This window comes from Peromyscus californicus, unplaced genomic scaffold (assembly GCF_007827085.1).
Source record: "Peromyscus californicus insignis strain IS unplaced genomic scaffold, ASM782708v3 Scaffold_5__1_contigs__length_169319896, whole genome shotgun sequence".
NCBI classification, from domain to species: Eukaryota; Metazoa; Chordata; class Mammalia; order Rodentia; family Cricetidae; genus Peromyscus; species Peromyscus californicus.
Window position 1 is genome coordinate 40924638 of NW_026294573.1, and position 13555 is coordinate 40938192.

The following is a 13555-nucleotide window of genomic DNA, read 5'->3' on the forward strand; positions in this document are numbered from 1 at the left end:
GAGATTCAGGCTATAGCACTGACGATCTGAATCATTCAGTTGGTACTTCCAAAGAGTCATGTCTGTGCGGTAGGGCTAAATTGCCATCACTGCATTATGCCTTCCTTAACAAAGCTTTAAAGTAAACCTGAAAGAGCAATCAGCTCCATGTGTATTAAAAACATCAACAATTTTAATAAGAAAATAATTTTCTTTAGAGAGACAGGGTCTTTTTCTCTTACCCAAGGCTGACACTAGACCTTATTATTCTTCTTTCTGTATCTAGAGAAAAGCTGTTGGCATTCCCAGATAAAACAGGATGGATAAATAGAGGAAAAAGAACCAAATATAAAAAAATGAACGAGAATACAATTAATTTTTTTATGACTAGAGACCTGGGACACTTCATCATAAACTATTTATCTGTGTGAAGTCTCAAAGTGAAGAATATAAACAATTCACTCTGGACATGTGAATATCTGAGTAAACAAGGCAATTCAAATAAAGAGAATCAAGGAAAGACACCTCATTCTATACCGACAGAAAAGCAAAGCATAAACTTTAAACAGCATGCATTGGCTCTCTAAGATATGCACATCCTTTGTTCAATAGCTTCCCTTCAAATTTCTCCTAAAGATGATGTTGTAAAAGTATTTCCTGAATTAAGATGTTTCCAACAGTACTATTTACAATAATACATAGTAGACTATAATCTTTATATTCAACAGTAAGGAACCAATCCTGTAGTAAACAGTTATTTGCCATGTTCACAAGAATTTAGTCATATAAAATAATTGTAATGATGTTTACATTCTTAAAAGCAAGATATTGAAATATACTTACAACACAAATTAATTATAATCCAAAATAAATAAGCATAGAGAAAATATCCCAAATTAGTATTATCTCCTTCAAACTAAGGAAAATGATAGGGGTGTTTGGGTGTATGTGTGGGGGTAGTATGAGTGTATGTGTGTGTATGCTTGTTTCATTTTTCTGCTTTTAAGAATTATCTATATTCTAAGTTTATTACATTTAGCATTGGCTGCTTTTGCAATTAGGAAAGGGAAAGATAAATTTAGGATATAAAAAATATGCATGAATGAAAACAGCTTAAATAGCCCAGGTATATCATTTTATTTTCTCTTATTGGATAAAATTTTGTCATAAGTATTTAAATAGAAAGATTTGCTTTTACCTCACACAAGTGTTCTGCTGCATCAATAATGCATTTCTACATGAGAATATTTAATATCAGTTTTTCAGAGAGAAAATTACTTTTTCATAAAGGTACTAGGACATTTAGTTTCCATCAACTATTGCAAATGTACTATTTAGCAACTACCTTTAGAGGGCTAATATATCAGTCCTGTGATACAGCAGCGCATGTTCCAAGCTTTTATCTCTTCCTAAAAACATCAAGGAAAATAACCCTAGAGCTAGTCCTGCATGTACAGTACATTTGATCCTTCGATTTTTAACATTCATTTAATGAAGTCTGGCTGTGATGACTAATATTTTCTTGTCCACTAGCACCAAGCACTAAATAAGGTTCTTGATGAGATTACATTTGTGCAGCACCCATTTGAACGGAAATTGGAGAGATATGGGGAAAGATTACAGGAAGAGACATTATAAAAGCAGATCTTACAAGTCAAACTTAATAGCAAAACCATTCTCTTCATGTAGGCAACCATGAAAACAAATATCCTGTGAGCTAGGGATATCTACTATATCTTCCTAGTCCATCTTGAAGCTTTCTTGAGACAGATTTCCATAACTTTATAATGTGGTTACAGTTGATGAGACAGTGGCCACAGAAAGATGATGAATGAAGCATAAGGCACAGAAAACTAGATGAGCATAGCTAAGGTTTTGGGTGTAACAAGCATAGGATAGTATTGCTTATGTTGCTTAGAACCCAGAGAGACAGAGTAAATATCAGCTATGACAACTTTAAAAATAAGTGTTCACAAAACATACCCAATTCTCTTATTCAAAGAACTCTGTAGAAAACATGCATGCTACTCAATTATTTACTTGCTAGAAAAGATTATCATAAAGGCTATATACTTAAATATACAGCATGAAACTTAGAACATTACGGTTCTAATATTTCAAACAATAAAACAGATGTTCCTATAAGCAAACTAGAAAAGCAAGCAAAAATATTTGAAATGCATGAGGAACTTTCCCAACAGTGTGTATAACTGAAGGAAGTATTTCCTTCAAATCTCAAACCAGCACATCCCATACTCCTTTACTTATTAATATAAGCTGTATACAGACAGTCTTCATGGAAATTGAAGTGAATAAGAAACTAAAGCTGGTCCTAATGTATCTCAAAATTTAAGAAATTAAAAAAAACTAAGAAATGAACTACTGTTCAGTCTCTATTTAACAACAAAATCAAAAAGTAACCAGCCCCTTTTCTAGGAGTTAATGGCTTCTTAGATGCAATAAGCAAACTGATGGATATATAAACTATATAAGAAAGCAACGTGTGGTCCTTTTTATGGATGTGGAAATCCAGGCATATTTCTACTGCACTTAAGAAAGTGTTTCCCTCTGTTCATATAAACTGTCTGCAGAATAGCTGTTTGCTTTTCAGAGGAGTGTATATGTGACAAGCACAACTTATCAACATAAGTCTGCAACAGCAACAGAAGAAGGCGAGGGTATATGTTCATTTTGTGATATCAAGTGATCCTTACAGGGAGCCCACATAGATTTTGGAAAAGTATTTTCAAAATTACTGATTATTCTATGGAATAATCCTAAAGTCATGATCAGGAAGGAGAAAGAGTATGATATTGCTATAGAAACTGTAAAAGAGACTGGGTCATATAAGATTGGGTAAAAGCAAGAAGCAAGGCTAGGACTTAAGTGTTGTCAGGGAGAGGGCTCTCTGTGTGAGCTTCAGCTCTTTTGTCTCCTCCCCCACGGGCTAAACCTCTGAGGCGTATTATTTAGTAGTATACAAATATCTTTCCTATAATCAGTTCCCACCAGTTAGCCTCTAAACTTTAATAAAGATGGCATGTTCCCCAGTGCTGTGTCAATGCTCTTGTAGAGAATTAGGACAATTAGTTGAAAAGTTTAGTTGCTGTCCCTCCCTCTTCTGCTGAAGCCAGGATACCAGAAAGAGCACAGTGTCAAGGAAGAGTCCATGAGTCCTCGAAACCCAGACACTGCGAGGATCTGAAACATGAATCAAGTTGTAACTCAAAAGAACAGAGAGATTCACACAAGTCTGTTTGTAGCTGATTGAATGGAATAGAATGGCAATATTTCTTAGAATTAGACTTTGTTAGTGTTTATTTCCAGCATATGTATGTTATTGCTCTATTTTCATCAACATTCTCTCATGCCAAACAACTTTTCAAAAGGATTATACATCATTGGCAATTAGAAAGTAAAGCTAAAGAAATTAAGATTAAAGCAGATTAATATATTTGTAAAATTTAAACATGAAACAGAAAACACAAGGTTTCCCAGAATCACTAGATAGTGCTGTAAAATAGTCTGAGTTCGCAGGCACATAAACTTTAGGTGAGATACTCTGTTATAAGAATCATGCAATCCTATTAAATAAGAGAAGCATTTTTTTCTGAGATGAGGCCTATGGGAAATGTTTTTCTGGGTCTTTGCAAAGATGGTGTAATAGCATATTAGATACAGAGAACAACAAGGCACTTCCAATGTTTCCTTATGGTGTTCCACAAGGAAGCTTCACACATAAGAACATAATCAGTAAACAACATGATTTTTCTTAGATACAAATTTGCATTAATGAATTCCTATCAGGAATTCTTTACCTATTCCTCACTATCTCTTGAAACAAAAATCTATCCTTGTTGTAGCTATAGAGCAATATAATCTACTACAGTCAAAGTTTTAACACCTGTTAAAGAAAACAATGTTCTTTTTCAAAGACCACACTAGATAGCCACCATTTCCCTCACCTGTGAGTCTTTCACATTTTCAACAGTAAAGTTGAACCAGACCCGGAAGCGAGGATTACAGGTATCCGGCCTAATGAACAGATCATACTCAAACTCACAGACTTGCTCAACCCGGCCAAGGTTACCTATGACAAAACATAAGAGAACTGTGTTTTAATAATAGTTCATGCATCTCAACATTATTATGAGCTCTGATACTAGTACTAATCTTCTTTTGGCACTGGTAGGTGTAAACATTCTTAGTCTTAATGCTACCAATCTCAGTGCAGTCCAAAGTAAGGAAGACTTTCAGCTAGTTCAGGTTGTAGTAAACAATCTCTCCCTGGCCTTTATGATCTAGATCCTTTGTGCAACAAACAAAATTGGGTTATGAAGACTGTAGTATGCTCCAAAAACTTAGGAATGAATCACAAACTACAGTTTTCTAGTTAGAAACAAAATGATGATAGAATATAAACTACTTCTAATATGTTGAACCTTCTTTAAGGTGGTAAATTACTAAACCAGGTAATCAACTGCTAAAAAAAGAGTCAGGATGACTACAGCTGACTTCAAATCAACTGCCTGAGAAGTTGGCATTGTGTTGATCTTAAGGACAATAGCAATATCTTATTTAAAATGAGTTCTAGAGTGTTGGTCTCTAGATCAGTGGTTCTCAACCTCCCTAATGCTGTGACCTTTTAATACAGTTTCTCATGTTGTGGTGACCCCCAACCATAAAATTATTTCATTGCTACTTCATAACTGTAATTTTGCTATTGTTACGAATCATAATGTACATAATTGATATGCAGGATATCTAGATGTGACCCTTGTGAAAGGGTCGTTTCACCCTCAAAGGGGTTGTGACCCACAGCTTAAGAACCGCTACTCTAGAGGAACGCTTAGGAATAAACCTTCAATTTATATGTACCAATGTTTTAATTACTTCTTTACAAAATTCTGTTGATGTGCCACTAATTTGTTCTGAATACAAATTGTACTAAAATTGATGGGAAACTAGCCAGGGAACCAGAAACTTAGATTCTACTTCACTTGATTCCAATACTATGATGATAGATAAGTTACTTACCTTCTTATAGTCTTAAGAAAATGCTGAGTTATATGACCCAAGTTTCTCTCATATATAACCTTCTTTAGCTGCCTGTTTCTAGCAATGAGCAGGCAGTGACCCAAAACAATAACTCCACAGACATAACAATTAACTTTTTGTTGCTTTCATCTGCTCTATTAAAATATGATCTGAGAAGACAGTTTATTTCCCCTTCTAGAATATAACAGTACCGTTATTTAAGTATATTCACACTGAAAACTTACATCGATGAGGAAGTATATGAACTAATCAAGACCAAAGACTTGCCTCTTAATTTTTCTTTCAATTGTATTCATATTCCCCAAGAGGATTCCTTATATAAAATTAGTTCTTTGAATTCTTATAATAAAAATGCTTATTAAGGCATGTTTTATGGAAGTCGGAGTATTTATTACACAATGAAACTAAATATGGGGTCAAATAATTTAGATTAGTTTTAAATTTTCTGAGTGACCATGGAAAATTCATTTAAGAATTCCAACATCTTTTTTTTATCACCATAAAGGATATGAGAATGGATAGATGACTTAGTTTGTAAGGGTGCTTAGTACCAAGGCTAACAATGTGAGTAGGATCCCCAGGACACAAACAATCAAAGGAGAGCACCAACTCCTTCAGGCAGTTCTCTGTCTTTCACACATGCACCTTGGTATGCATCTACCAATACACAAATCACAAAATCAATAAATATAATAATGTAAAGATCACAAATTGAAATATAAGCATTTATTATTACATTAAATGAGAAAAATATAAATTTTAACCACTATGCAATTAAGACAGAAATTAATTTTAGTAGAAAATTAATAATTCTGAGTTTAGATGTATGCTATAGGCATCAAGAGGGTTAAGTGTGCCAATCAATTTAATCCTCAGAACATGTTCCATAAATGAGGTGCTGTTGCTATCCTATTTTACATACATGAAAAATAAGGAATAATGAACTAAAACATCTCCAAAGTTATGTAGTAAGTAAATAAGTAGCATTTACAAGTGAGGCGAATACAAATAGAACATCCCTAACCATGAATGGCCAGACTATACAATTATGTACCTAACAGACTGGTACAGGTATCACAGAGATATAAATGGAAGCAGATTTTAAATCATTGTGCTTAGTACATACTTCATTACTAAAACAACAAATAGTTTAAAAGGAGTCACTGCACACTTCAAATTTTCATATGCTAAAAAGAATACATTAATGTTTATTCTAATCTTCAAAAAAAGCATATATTAAGTTTGTTTTAATAATTGGACAGTACACAAGGCTTTCAGTAAAAAGAAATATTTAAATTGTTTCTGTGTACAGAAGGTTTAGTAATAATATAACTGCATGTCTAGAAATATAAAGTTTCAAAATAATTTTACTCTTATATTATTAAATCTTCACTTTGACCCAATGATGGTGAACCTGAAACCTGTAAGCACTTAATGTCTATTTAAATTCTTACTTTAAAGTGCCCAGAAAGAACTTTGAAATAAAGACTTCTGATTATATTGTTCTGTTCTTTGTATTACACCATAACTATATATCCATTTGTCTCTTAAATACTTCAACTATGTATCATATTATATACTAATAGATACTTTAAAATAGCAATGTTTTTATCTATTTAAATGAAAGACAAGGAAAGGAAGCAAGCAAAGTCTAAACCATGATGGACAAATAGGAAAAAAAAAAAAAAAACAGGATACAGATTTTAGCTCAAATATACCATTGAATTTGTCAAATGTAAAAGGATTAAATATTCAAATGTATACAAAACAAATAAACCTCGGTTACATTATGCTAAGCAAAATAATCTAGAAACAGAAATAAAATGCTATATGATACTATTACTCTACAGAATATTGAAAATGAGTCAGATCTGTAAAGATATGCTTATATCAGGCATGGTAGTAATTAAGAAAAATTAGTAGAAATGAACAAGGACTTTTCATGTTTAAAAACAATTAATTCCTCCCATTCACAATTGCTTCAAACAATAAAATACTTTGGAAAAACTTAAAGAATTAAAAGATCTTTACAAGGAAAATTTTGAAACATAAAAAATAAGTTGAAGAAAATACTAGAAAAATAGAAAGACCATCCATGTTTATCACAGATCAGCCTAATTAATACTGGGAAATAGCTATGCTACAGAAAGGAATCTGCAGATTCAATGGAAACCCCCATCAAAAGAAAAGGAATTTATTGTTCAATGTACAGGCACAAGAAGGAATTTACTATCAGGTCACATAAAGTACAGGCACTAAGACCAAAAACTGACAAATGGGATCACATGGAACTAAAAACCTTCTATACAGCAAAAGACATTGTTATTCTAGTGAAGAGGCAGCCTACAGAACACGGCAAATCTACACCAACTGTACATCTGACAGAAGGTTAATGTCTAGAACACACAAAGAAATCAAAAACTAAAATATCAAGAAACAACCTAATTAAAACTTAGGGGTGGTACTAAAAACTAGAATTTTCACAATATAAAAGGCTGAGAGATATTTATAATAACAATTAACATCCTTAGCCATCATTCAATTGAATAAGACAGTATAAAACAAAATTGTTTAAGATTCTTCATTTCAGTAACAAGTAAAGTAAATTTAATAAAGACCAAGAACAAAAAAGAGAAACGCAAATTAAAACTACTTTGAGGCCGGGCGGTGGTGGCGCACGCCTTTAATCCCAGCACTCAGGAGGCAGAGCCAGGTGGATCTCTATGAGTTCGAGGCCAGCCTGGGCTACCAAGTGAGTCCCAGGAAAGGCGCAAAGCTACACAGAGAAACCCTGTCTCGAAAAACCAGAAAAAAAAATAAAAATAAAAATAAAACTACTTTGTAACTTCATCTTATCCCAGTCAAAATGGCAGAAACCGAAACAATTGACAACAAAGCAAGGATGTGGGAAAAGGAAACCCTCATTCAGTTTTTGTGGAAAGTGCAAACTTGAGCAGTCATAATGGAAATACATAGAATTCTCAAAAAAGCCAAAAGTAAATATACTATATGACCCAGTTATACCACTGCTTGGCATATGTCCAAAGGACCTCAACCTTCTACTTGACAGATACTTGGTGAGGCCAAGCTCATTACCACTCTATTCACAATAACTAGCAAGTGGAATCAATCTAAATTCCCTTTAACTGATGAATGGATAATGAAAATGTGGTACTATAAACAATGCAAAATTATTCATTTGTAAAGAAAAACAAAATCATGAACTTTGTGGGTAAATGGATGGAACTAAAAAATACTACACTGAGCAAAATAGCATAGATCAAAAAAGGCAAGTGACACACTTTCTCTACTTGTGGATGCTAGCTCAACAGACTACTCCACAGACACTCATTCAGCCAAGTTCATTGCTGCTCTATTTACAGTAGCAAGAAAATGAAAACAATCTAAATGTCTTTCAAATGAAGAACAGACAATGAAAATGTGGGACATATATTCAGTGGCATTCTAGACAGCTATAAAGAGAACTGAAACCATGAAATTTGCAGGTAAATGGACAGAACTAGAAAAGATCACATGGAGTGAGTTAAGTGAGATCCAGAAAGACAAGCACTACATAGTCTCTCTCATATGTGGCTTTGAACTGTACATAGCTTTGAACTGTACGATATTTTAAAAATAAGCACCCATAGAAATCAGGATGCTAGAAAGGGACCATAGTGGGAGGGGCAGGATGTGAAGGGAAGAGGGTTAGAATGCAGATGTTATGAAGGGGAACAGGTAAATAGAGGAACAGGAAGGGTCAAAAAGGTGAGGGACAGCAGGGCAAGGTAGAATAGGGAGTGTGGTGAGTAATAACACTGAAGAATTTTGAGAAAACAGCCATATGCAGACTTACCACTGTAGAAGCTCAAGATCAAGCCAGCCAAACTCCCTACATGGATAAGGGGGGGGGGGTTCTGATGAAACCCAACTCCTAGATAAGAAACTACTAGAAACTGGTAGCTGCTAGTGCTGGAGATTAAGTTTTCTTCGAGAAGGCAATCCTTCGAGAAGGGTCCACCCGTGCTCTACTAGATAACCCTAACCCATCCACATATAAACAACACTAAATGGACTCAGGTGGATTCTTAAAAGAGAAAATAAAGTTAGAAGAGGAAAGTAGTGTGTGGAGAGTGATGGTAAAGAATTAGAAGAGAGGGAATGAAATAGGGTAAATTTAATTAAAACACAATATTTTGTTTTTATAAAATTCTCAAACAAATAAGTAATATAAAACTCTGTGAGAATAAAACTAAAAGTAATACTGACACAACAGTGCATAACTCCAAATACAGCAATGCCACATATATTTTATTCATATAATAAAAACATGCCATAGGAACATAGGAGCCAAGATATGTGAGAAGCATTGCAGCGATAGTGAACTGAATTATCTAACCCGAGGCTGGGGGGGCAAGGCTTGCAGAGTTTAACATAAGTGGTAAGTTAAGCCTGAAGGGTGAGTATTCTTCTGTATCTCAAGTATTAGAAAGCAGGAAGTTCATTCTGGGAAAGAACCCAGAACAAAGAGCCAAGAAGGAAGGGCAGGCTAGAGAATTGTCAGTCAGTTTGGTCAGGTTCCAGTAACACAATGAATGCTCAAAAATGACGCCCAAAAGGAAGATGAAGGTAAAGAGATGTGGAGAAACTACTAGATTATCTTTAATATTAAAACTTTAAAAGATTTTTATAGTGACAGTATAAATACAAAATGAAAAAGCCATAATCTGAAGATAGAGATAGCAATAATATATGTATCGGTATAATGAAATAGTTCAAACAATAAATAATAGCACCTTCATGAAGCAGTGAGAGGAGTTAATTACATAGATTGAATCTACAGGTATTTGAAAAAGGAAAAGTCTTCTTCCCAAATGATAATTTTATTAAAATATTTGCTTCACTTTCAATGGGAAGAAAAGGTAAGCCAGCATTCTGCCCCTCCGGCTCTTAGAATCTTTCTAGTCTCCCCTTTTGTGGTTTTTTTTTTCCCCCAAGTCTTAGTCTATGAGGCTGGACAGCCATTAACAATCATCAAAACAGAAATAGAAATTTTTGTAATTCCTTTTGGAACTTGAAGGGAAATGATTATTTGGCAGATTTGACGTATCAGAGATGGGTTTACTGATAATCAAATGAAATGTAGGCCTTATTAATTTTCACTTACAAAGTCTGTAAGAGAGCTGAAGGCAGCAGAGTTCTGGGTAGGTAGCTTGGTAATCAAGGCTGTACTTTGAAACCTTTCTGGTAAATACCCTTGAGAGACTTCAGCAAGAAAGTGAATGAAAATTCTAGGATAAGAATATTTAACAGGATCATTCTTATTCTGAAGAAGTTTTATGTTCATAATTTTGCACATTTCATAACTTCATGTAAACTTCACTCCACACAAAACCTAAAATACTTTCAGCCACAGACTTCCTTGGCATTGAGAAATGGAGAGAGCTGATAGGGCGACTCCTAAAGTGAATGCCTGTTTCTAATTCTACAGAAATTGATGCTCTAAGTAAACTAACAAAGTGATTTCCTTGAAATACATACTGAGTGCTATTAATCAATAAATACTGAATAAAGGATGAATAATTGATGTTCTATATCTAATTATGCAGCTACTAAAAATAAAGATTTGAAGGTTAAATGTTATTTTAAAGTCATTCTCCCTCAAAAAATCAAAAATATCTCTGCAAAATATTTTTAGTTGCATGCACAAATGATTGGAATGGTCTGAACACCTGGTTATATCATTGATTATATTTGTGACCTTGAGCCTAACTCTGTCTCTGATAAGATTCTCACATCACCTTCTGTCCGTTTTCAGATAATCTTCTCTTGCTGGCTCCATTACAGCAAACATGGAAAAGTTCTTCCTGACTCTGTCCTATCCCATCAACCCCTTTGCTTTAGATTGTTCCAAATTGCATTCAGCTGCCTTTCTTGGTTTTTCCACCACCAAAAGCATAAAATACCAAATCACCCTACTACAAAAGTCTAAAGCCTGCCTGTAACCTGTGCAACTTTCGGTATTATTCAATCTTCTAATTTTTTAGTCTTTTTTATTTAAAAAAAGTTTTATTCATTTTACATACCAACCACAGACCCCCTCTTATCCCTCCTCTTGCTCCCCCCAGGCTTCCCCACCCTCAGATTCATGCCCCATCCCAACCTCCAAAAGGGTAAGGCCTCCCATGGGGAGTCAGCAAAGCCTGGTACATTCAGTTGAGGCAGGACCAAGGCCCTCCTCTCTGCCTCAAGGGTGAGCAAGGCATCCCACCATAGGTAATAGGCTCCAGAAAGCCAGCTGATAACCAGGGATAGATCCTGATCCCACTGCCAAGGACTCTTAAACAGATCAGGCTACACAACTGTCTCTTGTATGCAAAGTGCCTAGTCTGGTCCCATGCAGGTTCCACAGCTGTCAGTCTAAAGTTCATGAGTTACTATGAGCTTGGTTCAATTATCTCTGTAGATTTCCCCATCATGATCTTGACCCACCTCCCCTTTGCTCATATAATCCCTCTTCCTTCTCTTCAACTGGACTCCCTGGGCTCGAGCTGGTGCTAGGCTGTGGATCTCTGCATCTGCTTCCATCATTTACTGGATGCAAGCTCTATGATGACAGGGTATTCACCAATCTGATTATAGGAGTAGGCCAGTTAAGGCACCCTCTCCACTGTTGCTAAGTAGTCTAATCTGGGGTCATCCTTGTAGATTCCTGGGAATTTCCCCAGCACAAGGTTTCTCCCTTACCCATTCCCTCATGTTCTCATCCCCCATCTCCTCCCCTCTATTGCTCTCCCTCCCCCCCCATCCCCAGTTTACTCATGGAGATCTTATCTCTTTCTCCTTCCCAAGGTGATCCATGCATCCCTCTTAGGGTCCTCCTTGTTTCCTGGCTTCTCTGGAGCTGTGGGTTGTAGTCTGATTATCCTTTGCTTTACATCTAGGACCCACTTCTATTTTTATACAGTTTTATTTATTGTTTATTCAAACATTTATTGTCATGTCATATTAATTCAAGGATTTTTCCACAGTAGGAGTCCTCTTAAATGTTATATCTGATCATTAAAGCCTTGTCCACTACTACCTCTTGCAAGATGACTTCCAGAATTAACCTCTCCATTATGCCATCATATTACTTTTGCTATTATTTGATTAATAATGTCCATCACATGACAAAGGGATTGAAGACTTCACAAATGACTCAGAAAGCCTAGTGTTAAGTCTTTGCTCTACTGCTCACCAAGCTGTGGAATTCTGAACAGGTTAATTAACTTCTAGGAAATTTAGCTTCCTTTTACTGAGAAAACCATGTGCACAATGACATCTTTTCTATTCTTAGAAACCAGAAGAAACACTGAATAATCAGGGTAATCCATTAAGGAAAGGTCACAGATTGAGTCAACAATGCATATGAGAGAATCTCAGTGTTTGTTTGTTTGTAAATGGAATGCAGGTAGGGTAGTAATGAAGAGGTAAAGGAATACTGCTCAACTAGGTATAAGGCAGTATCCAGTTTCCCATTTAGCTTTTTTCCCTAAGACTTTAGTATTCTGAGCGAATAACTCAGGAAAGGAAAAATATTACTTGGTACAATTTAAGAACAAAATCCCCCTGGAACCCAATTTTGTTCTTACTTGTGTGATGAATTATTCCAAATCTCCACGGATGACTAAAGTATGCAATTTTTTAAAGAGTGTGTGTTCATGTATGAGTCCAGATGTGTGTGCAGACATGTACTATGGCAGAAATGTGGAGATAAGATGATAGCCTCAGGTCTCAGTCCTCTCCTTTCACTTTATTTAAGACATGGTATCTCTTTTGCTGCTACATAAGCTGGGCTAGCTGGTCCATGAGCTTCTGCGCATTCTCCAGTTTCTACTTCCCATCTTGCAGTTAGAGCACTGGGTTACAAACATGTGCTTCCAAGCCTGGATTTCTGTGGGTTCTGGGTATATGAATTAAGGTCCTTGCACATCTGCACCCATCAGTTCACCCACTGACCCACTTCCCCAAGTCTCTACAATAAACATTTATTTTGTTTTTAATTATTTCTTTAATTTTTTTTTTAAGATTTATTTATTTATTATATATACAGTGTTCTGCATGTATGCCTGCATGACAGAAGAGGGCACCAGAGCTCATTACAGATGGTTGTGAGCCACCATGTGGTTGCTGGGAATTGAACTCAGGACCTCTGGAAGAGCAGCCTGTGCTCTTAACCTCTGAGCCATCTCTCCAGCCCCTATTTCTTTAATTTTTAATATCATAAATAATATGGTTACATCATTTAATCCCTCCCTTTCTTCCCTACAAATATTCACATATACCCTTCCTTTCTCTTTGAAATTCAAGCCTCTTTTTTCATTAATTGTTGTTACATACATATATGTATGCACATGCATATTCTTAAAAAAATATATACACCATGCTCAGTCTATAAAATATTACTTGTATGTATGCTTTCAAGATTGGCCATTGGTATTAGATAACCAAAGGGTGAGTTCTTCCTGGGAAAGAC

The 13555-nt window shown here is 35.3% G+C and overlaps 1 protein-coding gene across 8 annotated transcripts in view; it reads right to left on the reverse strand.

Moving 5' to 3' along the window:
• Positions 1-13555, reverse strand: part of LOC128096663 (BEN domain-containing protein 5) — a 1178660-nt gene that overhangs the window by 1000545 nt on the left and 164560 nt on the right. For 7 of the 8 annotated variants that reach the window (XM_052716519.1, XM_052716506.1, XM_052716522.1 and 4 more), the window contains exon 3: positions 3945-4069. The exons of the other annotated variant lie outside the window; for it this stretch is intronic. In XM_052716519.1, the coding sequence (XP_052572479.1) occupies positions 3945-4069 (125 nt within the window). The remainder of the gene's footprint in view (positions 1-3944; positions 4070-13555) is intronic. 8 annotated transcript variants of the gene reach the window in all.